At 47.8% G+C, this 18,211-nt stretch overlaps 1 protein-coding gene across 2 annotated transcripts; it reads left to right on the forward strand.

Moving 5' to 3' along the window:
* Positions 1–2,512: 2,512 nt before the first annotated feature.
* LOC119100906 (G-protein coupled receptor Mth2) lies at positions 2,513–16,176 on the forward strand (the record flags this gene model as incomplete). Of its 2 annotated transcripts, none has more annotated exon segments than XM_037224103.1 (4): positions 2,513–2,611; positions 3,727–3,805; positions 11,838–12,043; positions 16,029–16,176. In XM_037224103.1, coding segments are annotated over 4 exon segments (527 nt in total), but the record flags the coding sequence as incomplete, so codon positions are not given.
* Positions 16,177–18,211: the final 2,035 nt, after the last annotated feature.

Genomic DNA, 18,211 nt, shown 5'->3' on the forward strand with positions numbered 1-18,211 from the left:
TATAGATATATATATAATGCCATAAAACATGTGCTACAGGATATGTATCACCTTGTGTATATGCATATTATATATGTTTATCATGAGTGCCACTCGGGGTGGAGGCTGAAATAAGCATTACGGGGATATATATATATATATATATATATTCTGCGCCAGTTCGCGGTTGTCAAGCTCAGAAACCAGAGGGCTTTTAAGCGCATCCAGATAGACAATGTTTGCATTGGACATGTACGTTGAGTGCTCCTGAGAATGTGACTGCAAATTTTACTCTTTGAAACATGAGCACCTTTCATCACTCGCGGTCGGTTCTGGGCACGCTTATTGGCCTGTTTACAATGGAACTGTTCCGCCATTGACGTTCTTACTTCGATTGGGGCGTAGGGAAATACTCCGCACTTTCAGCGAAATTCTACCGAGGTCACATGCAAACTTGGTAGTAGTACGGATCACTGCAAACACCAAACAGTTCAGTTTGTGGGGTATGACGTCATGAGTGACGTCGGACAGCATAGATATTACGTCGTCTGGTCGCCCCCAATGCACCCCAAAACCCCATACAAATGTGGAACAATTCCCGTAAATAAGCGAGATCCTCGCGCAGATTGAAGCGCGGTTGTTTGTGCCAGCACTGCCGGTGGTTACTCAGTTGACTGGAGGCGCAACACCGACCTTCGTGCCGTCCCTGCCACAGTGTTCACCGCATCATTGTGCGTCAAGGTCGGCGGGCCGGCATGCCGAGCTTCCGGCCGGCCGCCACCAGGGGCTGGAGCCGTCCGGCTCCGGCGCAGAACCGGCCGGTCGGGATTTCCACACATCGCCCCAGTGACGCGGGCTGGCGGGGGTGGCGCTGACGTGCCGCAGGAGGACGCCCCAGCCGCGAAGCGGACACCCGGGGCATTCTAGCGAGAAAGGCGGACCCGGCGAGTTGTTCTCTGAGTGGACGATCAGTGCTGTTCTTCGCTCAGGTCATTGCGAGGAGAAGTGGCATCTTTTGAACATGCTGCGTCGGTGGTAGAAGGTGGGGTGGTGATTCAGTCAGTATCGCAGTGACTTTTAGAGACGTGGTGTGATCTAGTGACGAAGATGCGCCTGAAGCGGTCGGGAGCGATGGGGCTATGTGCACTGTCGCTCGCTTTGTGTCTGCTGGGTCGAGCCTCCGCCCAGAGTGGTACCCTGCCTTCCGAGGACACAACCAACACCAGCTACGCCGCCTGCCAAGGTTCAGAAGCCGGGTTCTGCGTGCGCACCTGCTGTGCAAGAGGAGAAAATGTAATAAGCCGAGAATGCAAGCCCAGTCCGACAGATTGGGTGCCGAGCTTCCTTAATCAGTCGACGAATGCGAGTCTCGAAATTGTCGGAGGTTTTATCCAGGAATGCGAATTTGGCTCCGAACAGAAAACATTCAGTTACCACCTCGAACCGAACACAAAGTATCTGTTAAGTTCGTCTGGAGAGCTAGACGTGCAAACCGCTGAGAGGACCTATGCGCTGGGTATGAATTACTGCTTCTACAACGTGGAGCTGAGCGGTCAGATTTACGAGTCTGTGCGCAGCTGCGTGAAGATATCAGTGCCACAGGTGGCAGATCTGCCCAGCCTAGACAACGTGACAAATGTTTCCGTCCGCAAGTGTTGTCCGCCCGGCCATGCCATGAATGTGGGTGGCGGGGGCTCGGGCTTCCTGTGCGTGAAGCACTCCTCGCCCTGGCGGCCTGCGGTGATTCATGGCTATCCGACCCCAGCTGGCTCAGCTGCCAGCCGAAAAGACCGACAGTTCGCCTCCAATTAGCTTTCAGTGCCCCGATGACACCGTCCGTCAGTATCTAACATCGAGTTCCTCGCAGGGTGCATTCTTCTTGGAGTCCAACAGCTATCTGCTCCTGGAAAGCTACAATTTGCCTATCAAACCAGGTTTGTTCTGTCTGGATGACCTCCGAAGTCCCACATCATCACCCCAGCCCATCGCTGTCGTGTGTCATCCCATGGTAGAAGAAAGCACCGCAGAAGAGTTTGAAGCGCAGTGTCCAGGTGAAGTTTGCATCCAGAAATGCTGTGCTGCAGGCTTTCATCTGTTCAACACCACGTGCATCCCCACACAACTGCAATGGGAGCCGACGTTCTATGAGGGCGACGATCTGTTCATTGGTGAAGTTGCTCATACCGTTTTGTATGGGAAGACCAACTGTGAGGACGGCGATACCTTCATATTTAGCGAGAGATTGGGCGAGCTCGACGCTCCGTATGTACAGACAAACGGAAGGCTGCATGTGACAGGGCTTAACCTCACATTTGAGGCGCACCAGTGTTGCCTGGAATACGAGACCTACTACAACTTGAAGACACAGAGGAATGACATCGCTGAAATCGCTGTTTGTTGTTTTCCACATGACAAGGAAGCTGGGATCATGGCAGCCGTGAACAATGTTCTCCTTACCCTATCAGCGATCTGCCTGTTCGTCATGCTGGCAATTTACATGCTGGTGCCTGATCTGAGGAACATCCACGGAAGTGCTTGATGTCGCACGCTGCCGCGCTCTTCGTCGCCTTCTTCCTCACCGTCTACAACCAGCTTGCTCGCATTCCGCTTGGCGACAGCTGCGAAATTTTAGGTGAGCGCCACGCTGCCTATTTCATTGCATGCATTCATGCATTGAGAGTGTTCCAAGTTTATATATCTCTGTAAAGACGATGCTTCAAATTGGCATAGATGTAGACCATGCAATGTAGAAAAGTAAAACGGTAAATGCGTGGGACCAAGCGTTGTTTAACGTGTGTGATGTAAGCTCTCAAGGTATAAAAACATTGGCGGCCTATGTCTGCACGATCTGGTCACTATGACAGTAGTATGTCGGGTGTAGAAATCACGTGATACAAATAATTAAAGTTGTAACAAATATGCACCTGTTTTTCAATCCTCGACGTAGTGAGAAGTGCTTGATGATTGTAAATTATGCTTCCATACATACAATTTTTAACAACCAAATATTTGATTAAGTACAGGGGTCTCAACCGCAGGTTTTTCATTACGAGCTGGTAGCTTTATGTCAAACAATTGATCTTGTCACTCGCCACTCGTCGCTTTGGCTTATCGTTGCCACTCGTCTCTTGTCACTCATGGTAAAATATGGACAATATTTTCGCATTACTTATGGTCATTAGTGGTCTATCGCAATTATGGGCGAAGCTTCTAAATGTTAACCTTCCTGAATAAAGTCAACCGTTTGCTTGTCAACGTCGTTAAACCAGTGCCTGCGGGTGCAGTACAGTTGGGTTATGCTAAACACACGAATCCTCACTGTATGCGGGCTCCTACTTCATCTGGTAATCACGAACCTGCTAAAAAAGAGAAGCAAAATCAGTATAGTTTGGAAACCTTGATGCATTAAGATGGTGTTAGCGTCAACCTAATGGCCGCTGTACCGCCCCTTTTATAACCTCGCACACTCATTCAGAGCATGCCGTTTCTTGTAGTTCTCATTCGTAGGTGTGGCGGGCGGCGCTGTTGGCGCATCTTCTTGCCTTACGTTCGGCGTGGAGGCGCAGGAAGTAGGTACTAAGGCGCAGTCTGTTTGGTGCCTTCACATGCAAACAGCGCAGAGCCTGCCTGAATTTGTTCGGAAGTTCCCACGTCGGCATCGTTGTACAAATACGACGCTTGGTAGTCAATGACCTGTAACTTGGTGCTTTCCGTTGCCATGCTCACAGTGCTTTTCAACATTCTCAGGTATGTTGCTGTACTACTCGTTCATCGCTGCCCTCTTCTGGTTGAACGTGATGAGCTTCGACATCTGGTGGACCTTTGCGTAAGTATTTCTCCCGTGTGACGATATCTGACCGGATTGTCTGGGCTGCCGTGTTCAGATTATAGATAAATATCCGGACCAGATGGCCCTCGGCCGACTTGTCCCTGCCAAGTTCTCGCGCTCTAAACACTCGGGTAATGGTGCGCCTCTCGATGACCGAGAATTTCTTGATGGCAGTGCTTGCTGATCAAATATGCGTTCGAAGCTCTGGCCCCGTATGTAGGGGTATATGCGTATTCTCTCCAATCAGGGATAAATTAAATCAGTTTCAGGCAAATGGTGTGCATCAAAGCTCCCGTTTCATGAGAAAAAGATTAAGTAGACGGCTTTAACATTGTTTCTGAGATAAAATTCATCCATCGTCAAGCGTGCTTAGCGAGCTCAAAACCGCTATGAGTCACGGCCCAGACATTGCGAAGGTAAGCCTGCGTCCGCTCAACATTTTCGACGCACATTTTCGTAAACATCAGCTGACACCCCTTGCTCGCCTACGTAAATAAAACGCGTTGTTCGAGGCCACTTTCCGTAGCTGCGACAATATCCACCGGCCTTTCTGGAAAAAGCATTGGCGGAACCTTTCCTTGACAGGAAAATCGGAGGCTTCACTAATGGTATGACACAATTTACGCTGATCTGGGTATGAACAAGTAACGCATTGTCATAACTGTGAGTAAAAAGTGCTTCCCATGGGATCTGTGTTGCATGACCCTCTGAACTTTACCTAGCGTTTCTCGCGCAAAGCAGATATCAGTTCTTTGAAAGCGTTTGATTGGTGTGCTTTGATTGCTTGGTCTAGTGTGCTTTGATTGCTTGGCCGGATTCCATTGCTATGTGCTAAGCAGTTTTGTTCATCCCAACGTTGTGTTCATCTATTGAAAAAACGCGGATTATTGATTCTGATAAAAGAGAACAACATGCGGATATCGTATAAATCCTCTAGCAGTAATGCAGGAGAGTTGTCTTGACATCATACACCCTTTTGGTTCTGCAATCTTAATTTCACAACAAATTGATATTAGGTCGTGACTGAGCGCACCCCAATAAGTCAATACTACATCAAGGCCCCTGGCACCACATCAAATATTTGTGCTCTGCGGTACCTAGCAGCAGGTCGGATGTTGCTGACAGTTGTTTGGGGAAGCTCAGCTGGCGGTATTATGATCTGTTTACTGAGCGACTGTTACCCTGGAATCAATGCGAGACGCCCATGCCCTCCCTCTCCCCCCTACCCTCCCCCCCCCTCCAGTACGGAGGAGGTTTCCAGACAGCACACACGCATTCTCCCGGGAGTGAGGTCCCCCAGGAACGGCTTGAACTAATCAATGGTACGCACATTTTGCATATGGAAACGATCAAAGGGTGCGGAAGCCGATGATATCAGCATAAAACTAAGTCATGGTAGTAGTGTACAAAGCGTTGTGGACCGAACTTTTGAACGCGGTCAAGTGTCAAGAATTGCCCGTGCCCGCTTCGTCACAGGGAAAAGTATTTGTGGATGACTTTCCAAGACGATGACGTGCCCGGCGTCTTCCTCAGTGACTCTGGATAGCCGTGTAAGAAGTAGCTGATACCACCGTACTGGCGTACAAACAGAAAGGCGCAATTAATTGACTTATTAATTGCGCGTAATGAATTGATTAACGGGATCCACCATGCGACGCGCGCCAGAGTAGGACAACGTTTGCAACCAGGAAGCAACCTTCCGTTTCCTGCGTGCGGAAGTCCACGTTGGCATCGACAGTTCCCCACGTAGTCGCGGCCTGCACCGTCCTGCAGGACATCACCGCAGAGCGTCTTCTCCAGGTGCGCCTAGAGCGCCGCGGCGTGATCAGCCGGATCTAGAGCTCTACATCAGTCCACACATATCAACACAAGCTTGCGTTAATCTATCTCGTCATGTGATCTGTATCGCTTCCGACGCTGCTCCTGCTTCGTACGGCCTTGAATGATACGCTCATGTAGGAGTTTTGTACTGCCTGCTTGCTTTCGCAATGAACTGTAGTGCCGAGGAAGAAGTTAAGTTGGAAATCGTCTTTCCTGAGACGAACGTTGCATTTACCAGTTAGTTAATATATTTATTATGCCGGCAACGGCATCGAGGTATGGATGCATGCAACGGATATTCCACATTAACATGTGTAGATGTGAATAGGGGCTTATGCTTTTCCGCCTCGATGCATATACCGCTCGCTTCCTCGCTCCGTTGGTTGTGGATGGACTTAGGTGAACAAATCACCGCCTTGCCATACCCAGCTGGGTAGAAATATCTGAAATATGATCCAGAACCATACTCATTTCCTTGCATTTTCTCAGACTGGCATTAACTGTGTCTTCGCCACTATTATTCTTACTCACTGTGACCAGGTCCATGGAGGGGAGTTGCTTCTTACTCCAGGATGGCAAAGGTAATTTCAGCGTAGCTACCAATTTCCTTCAGCGGTTTCATAAACTTGGCAGCACCTCTCAGAAGTAAATAGTAAAATACCAAGGCTTTAGTAATTCGATTCCGATAGATGCATTCGTTGCTGGGGTAACGATATTGTGGTTTTGGACCAAAAAGTTTTCAATGTCCATAATCCAGACATGGTGTGAAAGTAGCAAACAAGTGCCATATATTGACTAATTTAGAAATAAATTTGTGATCTTTGTCACAATTTATTCGTAGAGCAATGATGATTCCTTTTTATTTCGCCGAAATGCAGACATCCTATATTTCTTGATATTGTTTCACTACCCGTAGAAGTAAAAATAGCTCTTTGGTTAGTGCATCTATGCGCTGAGGTTCGCTGTGCTATATGTGCAGACAATGTGCTCCTGAGCGACAAAATTCGGACATTTTCCAAAATGACCTTATACTGACCGAAATGTGAGAAATACCATTTGTGTCATAGTTGTACGATTAATTTCATGCCAGATTAGAATGTATGTTTTTGCTAGCCGATGCATATCTCCCTGGGTTACCATTCCTGTTTGTGTGAAGTGATTTTTTTTCGCTCCTGTGCGGTGTTTTTGCGGCCAAGTTGTTCTCTTCCCGAACTAGCTCAAAAGCAATTCTAGATCACCGACTTTCAGTTTGCGGCATATAATAAGAATCACTGGCTGATGACTACTGATTTGGTCACATATATCCGCAATAGTCTACAACTTTGACTTATATCGGCGTCATTTGTTCGGAAATGTTATGTTTGTAGCATTTTGATTAGGATAGCTGCTAGGACTATCAGTTATATACCAAAGATGTACAAAGAGTTTCCATAATGATTTCGTCTTAAAACGGAGTGCGCCACCTTTGAGCAGGGAACGATCCAGGATTTCATCAGGATGGGGGCACGCATTGTTGTGGGGCGAGTTTCGAGCCCCACAACAATGCGTGAACCCCCCAAAATCCCCGTACTCCGGCCATTAACTTTAAAGGTTCCTGTATGTGTTATGTTTCATACAGAAACCCATCTTATTCTGGGCAGCCATAGAAAACTAGGTGTGCTACGTACAGTGTGGGATCCTCAGGACAGATGAAAACAACCTGAGACCAATATGGTGGGGCCCTTGAACGATCGAAAGTACCCCATCAGGCTAACATATAGGGCTTGGGCCAGACCGCAGGACCCTTTGAGCAAATGGGAATAGCTTAAGATCGTTGTATGTAAATTAATGCCCCGATACGATCAAGAGTGTCCGGGCAGGTTAATGGAAAGAACCCTGACAAGAAAAAAGGGTACTCCTCAAATCATTTCAAAGGGAAAAAGCCCTAGATCAACGTAGAGGGCCCTTGAGCATCGGTGCGTTGCCATGTATTGGCCCCAGCAACTGGACCCCTGAGCAACCGAGTGTACCCCGGCATATGGGGGCCCCGGAAATAGCGTAAAGAGCCTCTCTGACCAATGTGAAGCGTTTGTAGGGGACCCTTGGTCGATTTTAAGTGTCTATGCACGTTAGCAGATGATGGGACTCTACTATGATTGGACCCTACATACAAATAGGAAGTGCCCAATACACAATGTGTAGAGCCGCCGAACAATCAAATGTACGCCAGCAGGTTAACGGGTGCCCCCCCCCCCCCCTACAAGAGCGTAGGGCCGTCCATTGAAATAAGAAATGTCCAAGACCCAATGAAGAAGGCCCGCAAACGATCGAGTGCGCCCGAGCAGATTAAGAGGTGGGACCCCGGACAAGAGCGTAGAGTCCTCCGGATGTGACAGGAATTGGAAAGGCGCCCAGACTGGTGGACGACCCGTGACCATATCGCAACTGTGCCGACGGGTTTACCGAAACCAACGTGAAGGGCTCCTAAGGAACTTAGAATGTCCCAGCAGTTGAACGTTTAGGGCCCCGGCTATATCGTACAGAGCCCTTCGGGTGAATGGGAAAAAATCCGTGGAAGGCCCCGATCGACAAGAATGCGCCGGCATGCGCGCAGAAAGCGCCCTGACAACAGTGCGGGACCCTCCGAACAAATGGAAAAATTTCAAGGGCAACGTGGAAGGCTCCTTAGCGATCGGATTTGCCCTGCATATGGACACATAGGGCCCCCAGGGACGGCGTAGGGCTTCTGGACAACGCGATGAGCCCAGGAATCTTTCAATCACCATCCTCTCAACCATTGATTTTTTTTTTGTTGGCTCGTGGGCCCTTAACTTTCACGTGCAATTGTGTTTGGTCGTCTGGAAGCCCTAAGACTTCCGATTTTGTTGCGTTTTGTGCTAAAAAAAAACTGCGTCTGTTCGGCGGGCTTTTGACGCCTTTGGAGCTTATGTGCCCCTTTGTGGTCCCAGGGGGTCATGGCCCCCATACCCCCTGTAGCCGCCCTACTTTTAGGGGATCTTTCAAAACTATTCTCACGTTAAACCTTTAGACCAGTGATGTCTAATAATAACGCCGAAGAATGCCGATACAGCACCTATGTATGAAAACAAATAATTGTTTATAATTTAGTGTCCAAATAACAGTGTTGTCGCGGCACTGAACTCTTACTTTCTTGTTAACTTCAGAGTTCATTTTTGGCCCGAATGATCTTGGCGCATGGGAAATACGGAAGTGCGATATGCAACGTTGCCTTGGAGACTGTGCACGGTAATCTAACTTCGATTTAGTTTAACAATGCCATGAAAGCTGGCATGATAATGGCCAGTTAACCCCACAGACCCGCAGAGCGCGGGCAAGAATAGTTAAAACAGTCCGTAACAAGTAACGACATCTGAATCTGCTGTTTGCAGTCGTCGGCTATTACATAGTGTAGGCATCACTGCTAAGCTCTTTTTACCCGCGCATCTCCGGGTTTCAGCCTTAAAAGTGGCACATGAATGGTTCAATTACTCGCATGAAGTTTTAGCCAGTGCGTTAATGGAAATATTGCTTTCATTGTGGTTAGCAGGGAGGCCAGTAATATGCATCCCATGATAGCGTCTACTTCAACTCGAAACTCTGGGCTTCCCGGAAGGAATTTGGGACATACTGGTACTAGCGATCAAATCATAGGCGCCTAATCTAACAATGAATGAAAAGTACATCGTATAGAAAAGTACATAGAAAAGTACTACACTCTGGTTTCATAATCCTCCCCCAGAGAATAGAGAATAGAGAAAAAGAGAAAAGAGAAAAGAGAATTTAACCAGAGAATATTTTTGAAAGATCCCCAAAAGTAGCTCGGCTACAGGGGGTATGGGGGGCCATGACAAATTGTTTTGGCAAACTGGGCTTGCTTCTACAGCATTTATGGTGGATTGCGCCGGGCAATGATGCATACAAACGCTCACCATGCGCAACATTTCTTAGCTACTCGCGAAGTATGACTTTTAGGACGGCAATGGTGGGAGCAAGATGCGATTTAGCCATGTTCTCTGCGCGGTGTTATACTGTACGGCAGCGTGTGCTAGTGGAATATTTAGCTGCCCCCCCCCCCCCCCACCAACGTGTCACGAGAATCACTGCTCCGATTTTGAGCCGGTAAACGGCAGTTACCAGTCACAACGTAGGCTTTCTTTAAAGTACTAAATATTCTGGAAGGGTGATAACATGGAAGAAAATTATCCAAAGTTCCGGCACATTTGTGCTGCCCCCCCCCCCCCCCCAACGTGTCACGAGAATCACTGCTCCGATTTTGAGCCGGTAAACGGCAGTTACCAGTCACAACGTAGGCTTTCTTTAAAGTACTAAATATTCTGGAAGGGTGATAACATGGAAGAAAATTATCCAAAGTTCCGGCACATTTGTGATGAGACTGTACTGTGTGTGTTATCCGATTTTGGTGCGGCTAAACGTGGTTTTAGGAGTACTGTACGACTCTGGAACATGTGAGCAGTTTGAAAACTTAAAAATCATAGTCGTACGGACGCAGTGCAAGCTGGGAGCGTTATTGAAAAGGGGATTTTAATGTTTTCACTTTGCTTTCTTACTATAATGGCGTGGCCGCAGAATATCTGTTAAGTATTATTTCATCACATCTTTAAATATGGACATGAATCATTTCGACGGTTTGCCTCTTCAAAGCATTTCCCAGGAAGGTAGTAACACAAACGAACCAACATTCTGTGATGATCTTACATTGGCACAAAAGAGAACAATGCACGCTCCTATTCTCGTTTAAACTCATACATCAGAGACTTACCGAGGTGTTTAAAGGAAATGACAGAGGTGAGTCCAGGGTAATAATAAGAAGGGTTTAAGACTTAAGAGTTTTAGTAAGATAGGTTCACCGATTTTCTATATCCCGTTTCGTCACGTCCTCAGTCTCTCCTTCCCTGCCGTTGAACTGCCCCTGCATACCAATTTAAAACATAGCGTATGCATACTTCATGTACCTGCTTTACTACAAGCATATAAAATGATCTAATGTGACAATGGCCAATCACTTGTAGGTTGGGGCGAACCGCTTTCGTACCTGTCGCATCCCATCTGTCCTACCTGGGTTCGCCTACTTCTCTGAGGTACTTCTCTGAGGTGTAGAAGCATAAAGGCAAATGACATATTGTGCTGTAAAAGACACGACATTTCACGGCCGCTTGCATCACTGCCATCATCCTGTAACTATTTTACGATACGTTTTTTTTCCTGCTCGGAAATCTTCTGTCAAGTCTTATATCTGATGCACGTTAGCAAACTTTGTACTTATATGTTTTATTGGAACGACCATTGACCCGTGAGTAGCTGAAAAAATGGTAAGCATCGCGTAGTTGTGGTACTCAACCCGAAGACGGCGACCTTCAGCGTATGACCTTCTAATATCAAGCCTTGGATCCGCCTTGGGCCGGATCTGGCCTCAAAACTGTTGCCACGACATGTAAACAAGCGTTTTCAATAAAAATAATTAAATTGGTGGGACTTGTGGCCAATCGTTTGGAGCAAATGACTAGAATGACCGGAATGACCGGAAAAGATGGGGGGGGGGGGGGGGAAAGAAGAGGATCATTATCTACTCACCCCCGCAGGAAAGTGGCTGAGATGCAGCTATCCTACTTTTGGCATAAACAGGATGAGCAAAACAAAAGGCACAATGATGTGCGCTGGTGCGCCTCGCTAGGGGCACGGCGCGTGGAAGTGGGAACACACATTTGTTTGGGTTCCATAAGATGCTTTTGGCTATCAAAGCGTGAAATCCTGCACAATTTGGAACCATGATGTACTATTTGCTTTCAGTGTGAAAGCCAGCACAATACTGTGGATCGAACGTTTTGGCAAGGCTGGTAGGCTTTATCTGAATGTCCTTTTACAAACCCAAGTTCTCTCCGATCCCCTCAAACATTAAATGACATTTCTAGAAGATCATTGATTTCATGTTACCTCAGGTGTCCCTTAATATGATGAACGCTTGGAGTAAATCCATATGCTGCTACATCCCACACAAATTTATCTTCCTTTCTAAGTTATCTCCGTTGCTGCCGTTAACATTTCGCCCCGTCAGTGCCTGGCTTGCCATTGGCCCGCTCTCGTCCCTGCTCCGCATGTACAGCATTGGTTGTTCCGCATGCACAGCATTGGTTGTTCCGCATGCATCGCTTCCGCAGCCGACCGGTGTTGCTGTTACATTCCGCAGCAGGCCCCTTGTTTTCAGACACCTGCGCACGCAGCCGCCGTCCGAGCGGTCGCTGCGACACCGGTTCATCCGACACTCGCTGTACGCGTGGGGCGTGCCGCTGGTGATGACCGGCCTGCTGGCGTTCTTCAACTACGCGCCCACCTCGGTCATCCCTGACGGCACCATCGTGCGGCCCGGCATCGGCGAGCGGAAATGCTTCCTCGCCAGTAAGTACCGGATTTCATGGCCCTGTTGCCAGCAGGAGTCAGGTACCATTGCCCAGTGCCCACTACGTGTCAGACTTCACTGCTGCGTCTGTACATGGAGATCGACCTCTGCATCCGCTCAAAACTCTCACCCCAGTGGGCTCGACGGACGTGGATCACTTCAGCCCAAGGCTGGAGGGTTTGCGATCAGAAATCCATTCAAAATACTGTAGGCCACGCAATGCGCAGCGTTTGGTCCGAGTCTTGCTTTCTTCTCGCATTCACAGATATGTTGACGACACGTACGTAATTGTTTATGTCGTACCGCATGTTGTATGTGCCAGCGCGTCTATCAATTCCAAATAGACGAGAATGCCAGCGCCTGATGTAGGCGGGCAATGAAATAGCTCACGGAGAAGCGATCACGAAATTCCAACATCGGCAAAGCCTGGCCATTTGAGTATTTCTCGCAGCCATGCCGGCGGTGCATATAAGCCCAACAGATGCCTTGCATAAGCCACAGCGAAGGCGCCGGTCCCATCTCCGTCAGTGGTGGTGCAGTCACTATCAGCCGTTCCCCGCGCGGAAGCGGTGCAGCCACTATCAGCCGGTCTTCCTGTGGAAAGCCTGCACCCGTCACCACGGCGGTGGCGGATGGCGGCTCTGGACGACATCCGCATTGCTCCGTTCGCTGAAACTCAGCCTGTGACTTTTCATTCAGCCTGCTGGGGGCATAGTGTTTGGCTCGCAGTGTCCGGGGTCAGACCGCGTCTCTTGGAACAGGCAGGATTGAAAACATCGCCGTTGTCAGCACTGCAATCCGGACGGCGGGATGATCTGGGCCCCTGTGGACCGGACACGCCACCCAGGGCTCCAGGTACCGGGTGTCGCGTGATTGCTGGGCTAAACCAATCTCGTGCCGGCGCAGGCGCGTCATTTGCAGGCGCAGGGAATACCCATCATCCCCCTGCCGCAACACGGGAGCCGGTCCGCGACAATGCTGATGTCAACAGAACCGCACAGTGGTGCCGGCTAACAGAGCCGCGCGGTGGCCGCGCGTTGGTGCCGGCTTATAGCAGGGAATGCCACGGCACGATTGAATAAACCTTTTGATGACAGGGTCTGGACTGTGTAACGGGTACAGTTGGTGGGGCGGATGTTAAACCGCTACTACTGCCGCTCTGCTAACCATCGCACTGGCGTGGGGGGGGGGAGGGGGTGCTCGCCCTACCGATGGCCGTTTGTGAAATATTTGAAGGGATTGTAGATATTTTGTCATGGATGTAGATGGAAGAAAGTACGTACCTGCACGCATACCAGTTCTAACCACCCCTCAGCTCCCATGGTTTCACTTCTTTGATAGCCTTATGTAGTATCAACCAGCTGCGTCAACTAGGTCCTTGCTACTTTCTTGGGCAAATCGGCAACCAACGAAGCGTTCATATCCCCGTTGCAATCAACGTAATTTCGAACAGGCATTGTTTAAAGCAGTATTCTGTTTCGGATTACGCGCTCTCCCGAATTCCCACTGATGACCGAAGAAAATGTCGCTTGTGCGCCTATCTTACGCATGATTCAAAGTTTCCACATTGAATCGTGTGCAATGAAACTGTTTAAGTTTCGTGATTATTGCAAATTTTGTCCTTGATAGAAAACGATTTTCTGCTGTTTGAAAATACGTGGGATGTGTGCCAACCCCGCCTATGGAGGCCAAAGAGAGAATGCTAGGGTGCACTAGCGCCGGTGGTGATTAAGAGGGCTGTGGCCGGGACTGATGGCATCGCCTGAACACCACATGTTCTTGGATCCACAAAGGGGGGTCAACGAGAAGAAGTCGCGGCGAGTGGCGTGTTCATAAAATAGAACATCATTTCAGATTAATAGTTGGGATGCAATGCAATTAATAGTAATACGTGGGGGACCATCTTGTAGCTCTCCTGGGTGTAACTCACCGCTTGAAAACTGAGGCAAGCGTTTCTCTGTTGATGCCGAGCATCCACAAACTCTGAAACATTGGGATGGCCTTTCCACAGTAAAAATCAGAAACAAGTCACCCTTCAGAAAACATTAAGAAGAGAAGGTGTGCTGGTTTATGCTATCTTAAACGACTGAAATTGGGGCCAGGAAACGTGGTGCATAGTAATAAGGTCAAATATATTTTGTTCAGGCGCCATTCGTTCGTTCGCTCAAAGACGGACACCAAATGCAGCGTGATGAGCCCAGCAGCAAAAGGGCAGAATATTCACCTCATTGCTAGTATATCGCAAACCAGTCTCGTGTACTGATGGAGGCACCGAGGATCGTTCAAAAAGGACAAATGCCGCGAGTGGGTCAGCAAGAGTTGTGCTCCGACCCATTGCCGAACGCATAACCGACATGGCCACAGTACTGCAATACTCCGGTCCACTTCGACCCGGCATCCACGGGTCTCTACCGAACCCAAACTTGCTGGAGCGGAATCTTGTCGACATGTCCCTTACGGCGCACCATAAAACTGTATAGAGCGGAGACGTGAGAACTGACATGTGGCACAGAGTAGCCGGAGCGATGCGGCAGGCAATGTCGAATACACCGCCGAAAGCCGGCATGACCATGGCTGGGCAGAGTGCGCTACCAGAAGGGAAACATCGACTTCACAATACTCACCGTTCACCCGCTGCTCCGCTTGCGTGCGTACTATGATGCGCAGAAGCACTTCGCTGCATGCCGAACTTCAGCGACCTCTGCAAAGATGACCATGTGTGGCATGCGTTGGCTACTTGGCCACAGAATACCGGAGTACTGCACTGTTCCACTGCAGAACATCCTCGTTGTGCAAGCTTAGATCCAAGGAGTGTCCCGTCCTTTCCGGATCATAGGAAAAATGCCCAAAGCCGGCTTAAGAGCAGCTCTTCGGGTATGCTAAGCTGGCGTAGGCGTTTTTCGCTCACCGGTTTTGGTCCCCTCCCTTATTCCGAAATTATGGGTGCGTCCTCGCCTGTTGTCCAGCGTTGCCAACGTGATATTAATTGTTTCCATTATACGTAAGTTGTGCCCGTTTGCCGGTCTGAGGTCATTGTCAGCGAGGAAAACGGTGACAAAACGGCCGAGATATATGGTGTTCGTTCTCACTCTATGTCGCGTTTCACTCCATCAATCTGAGAGCAGTTTGTGTACATGAAACCCTATTAGCCAGCGAACCAGCTGTTCAGATATAAGGCAACCTGTCTGCTTATAGCCAATTGAACCTCGTCTATGCCCCTCCCCCCACCATGAGCCAAGCAATTTTCATTAGATACCGCGAAGTTTCGCAGGAATTCGGTCAAAATTCGGAGGGGTTTGGGGAAAAACTTGATATTAATTAGCATTTGCGGTTTCGAAAGACAGATCGTTCAAACCGGATTTAGGTATTTAGTTGCATACAGACAAAACGCAAATTGTCTTCTTACGTTTTTAGATAAGATTTCAAGTAATTTCAATTCATGAAAACTATCTCAAGTTTTTGCTTGCCAGTTGAACGTTTTATTCATTTTCGTATGTTTTATTATCTTCAGATTGAAATTAATTGATCATTTGCGTGAAGTTACTTTGGTATTCATGACGCCATAATAACGTCATTCAAATCCTGTCATTCCATAAGCCATGCGGCGATCCAGGGCCAAAAATGTAGCTGTCGATTCGTTCATGTCTGGCGTGCGTGAGCATGATTTCCGGGTATAACGGCCGTCAACCGGCTTTCAATCAATGTTGTGCAAGGTACGATGACGTAATCACACAATGACTTATCGAGGAGCACATTTACTAAACAGGGAAAATGTGTCGCCTAGAGCATTCTTTTCTGCCTGGAGTTATACCATTATTCATGAGTTAGTTTGTTTCATCTTACAAGATGGTTGGTCCAATATCTTCAAATGCAAGACATTCTCTTTAAAGCTTTCAAGAGGAGGCAAAAGTGGTGGAAGGAGAAAGTAAGCAATAGGTCTATGATGGTGTTCTGATGATAACAGCATGCATATTCTATTTTCAGCCCCGGAGAGAGAGCTATATTACTTCTACATACCGATCTTCATCGTCACGGGAGTAAACATCATCTTCTTTATCGCCACGGCCTGGACGCTGTACAAAGCTGAGCAAAACTCCCGAATACTTCAGCGGAAGCGGACCGCCCGGGACAGGTGGGTAAAGCGTTCTCGTAATGTCGAGAGTTCTGACGGCAACATCCGGAGGGGGGGGGGGGAACAAAGTCTAGTATAAAATATGGTAACAACGACGCACATTTTACGACTAGCCATAGCGTTTCCATGTTAAAATGCTTTTCTTCAGGCCCACAGCTTTCTAAATCTTGAACACATTTACGCACAAAAAGCGCATAGAAATGAAGCTTGAACAGTTCTTGTTCAATTTCCGGGATCAAAAGTGTGTGCCATGGCACTCCTTCTCGAGCTATCAGGCGAGGCGTAGACCCGTGCGCGCGCCGCGATGTCCAGGTGTGGGATCGAACCACGTTGCCGCCAACTCTGCAGCAGAGTTGGGATGGAACACGGAGTGAATACGGTCCCTGGCTGGCAATAGAGATGTTGAGTGCAACGATATTCTGATTGTATATATATATATATATATATATATATATATATATATATATATATATATATCTTGTGTGACCTGAAGATGCAGCTGTTGCGGTGTGGAACATGCCGCGAGGTAGTGCAAGAAATACACCTTAGGTCTTTTTATTTCCATGATATCTACTTCACAAGTGTCATATAGCCGCCAGGCTACAGGCAATAGCCTATGGCTGTGGTTTATACCATTACTGTGCCTGACGCATGGAACCTATCGCGACGGTAGCGGTCCAAAGCTGGCCGTCCCCAACGCGGCCAGAGGTAGGACCAAACACTGTGTTAGGTGCTTAAGTTGTGATGCTGACGGCCACTGCTGTGCAGGGCCGGCATTGCCGCCTCAGAACCAGCACAGCAACGATGGCGCAGTAACATTGTAAGCATCTCTGGTTGGAAAGCAGTTGTTGTTGTGCTTAAAGCAGTTGTGCTTAAAGGAAGGGTGGTAAACATTTTAACGAAAAGTGACCTGACGGGGGGGGGCACAGTGAACCTGATGTGTAGGACATTGAAACACTTCTCTGATTGATCCTGAAGAGTTTGAACACCTCACAGACCCATGGCCTAAGTAACCATGCTCCCAAAAATTATATGCAGAAAGGTTTTCTGGTATAAGGATAATACAGACATCACATCAATGGCTACACCGAGTAACTGAACCTGAAAAGCTAGCTTTCATGTCACAAAACGTGTACGATAAACATTTGGAGCTTTAATATGATGACACATTTTTTTTCCTCACCAAGCTTTGTAATTTATAACTTAAACTGCCATCCACTGGTCCCAGGGTAGAGAAAGTACACCAAAGCAGCTGGCGTGGAATGGGCAGCTTGGACGCACTTAGAAGATGCATCATTATCAGAAACATATGCAGCATTGGCTCAGGGTAATAATGACACTGAATGGACCTTAGATTCCCCCGAACCATGCCCAAGCTATGCACATTCTTATTCAAATGCAACATGCAGTGTTGATATAATATTTATGTACCATATTGCACTCAACATTTACTTATATCGTTACAAGGAAATTGGGTTGATATAAATTATGCAATGATGTGTAATAGGTACAATGCTGAATATTGGGTTACAGCTACACATCCAGAATATTGCAATATTTGACATAAAACTTCAATTTCTACAAATGTTGCAATTCTCAAATCCTCCCTTGCACAAGCAACAATTGCCACAACAAAGTTGTTAGCCCTATATCCTAAATGATCCCATTATTTCAGCGCAAGCCTTAGCATAAATCAAAAAGAGGCTTTGTCCTGCTGACCAACTGTAAATTGTAGGTTCAACACAAAGCATTGCACCCAGAAACTACAACATTGTTGCTTGCATTGGATACATTTGCCAGGCACAGTTTTTTCATTTACTGAGTTCAATACCAGGTCTTAGGCTGCATGCAGTTGCATGACACAATTGCATTTTGTGATGGTGGCCTCCCTCAACAATATTGAAATGCAATAGCAAATGTTGGGTGCTTTTCTCATGTTGTTGCCAAATATTACAAAAAGGCTATGGTAAGAGAGACTATGGTAAGGGTGACTGGTAAAGGTGGTATGGTAAAGGTGAAAAATACTATGTTAAAG

The sequence above is a fragment of the Pollicipes pollicipes genome, unplaced genomic scaffold, assembly GCF_011947565.3.
Source record: "Pollicipes pollicipes isolate AB1234 unplaced genomic scaffold, Ppol_2.1 Scaffold_4881;HRSCAF=5763_pilon_pilon_pilon, whole genome shotgun sequence".
In the NCBI taxonomy this organism is placed as follows: Eukaryota; Metazoa; Arthropoda; class Thecostraca; order Pollicipedomorpha; family Pollicipedidae; genus Pollicipes; species Pollicipes pollicipes.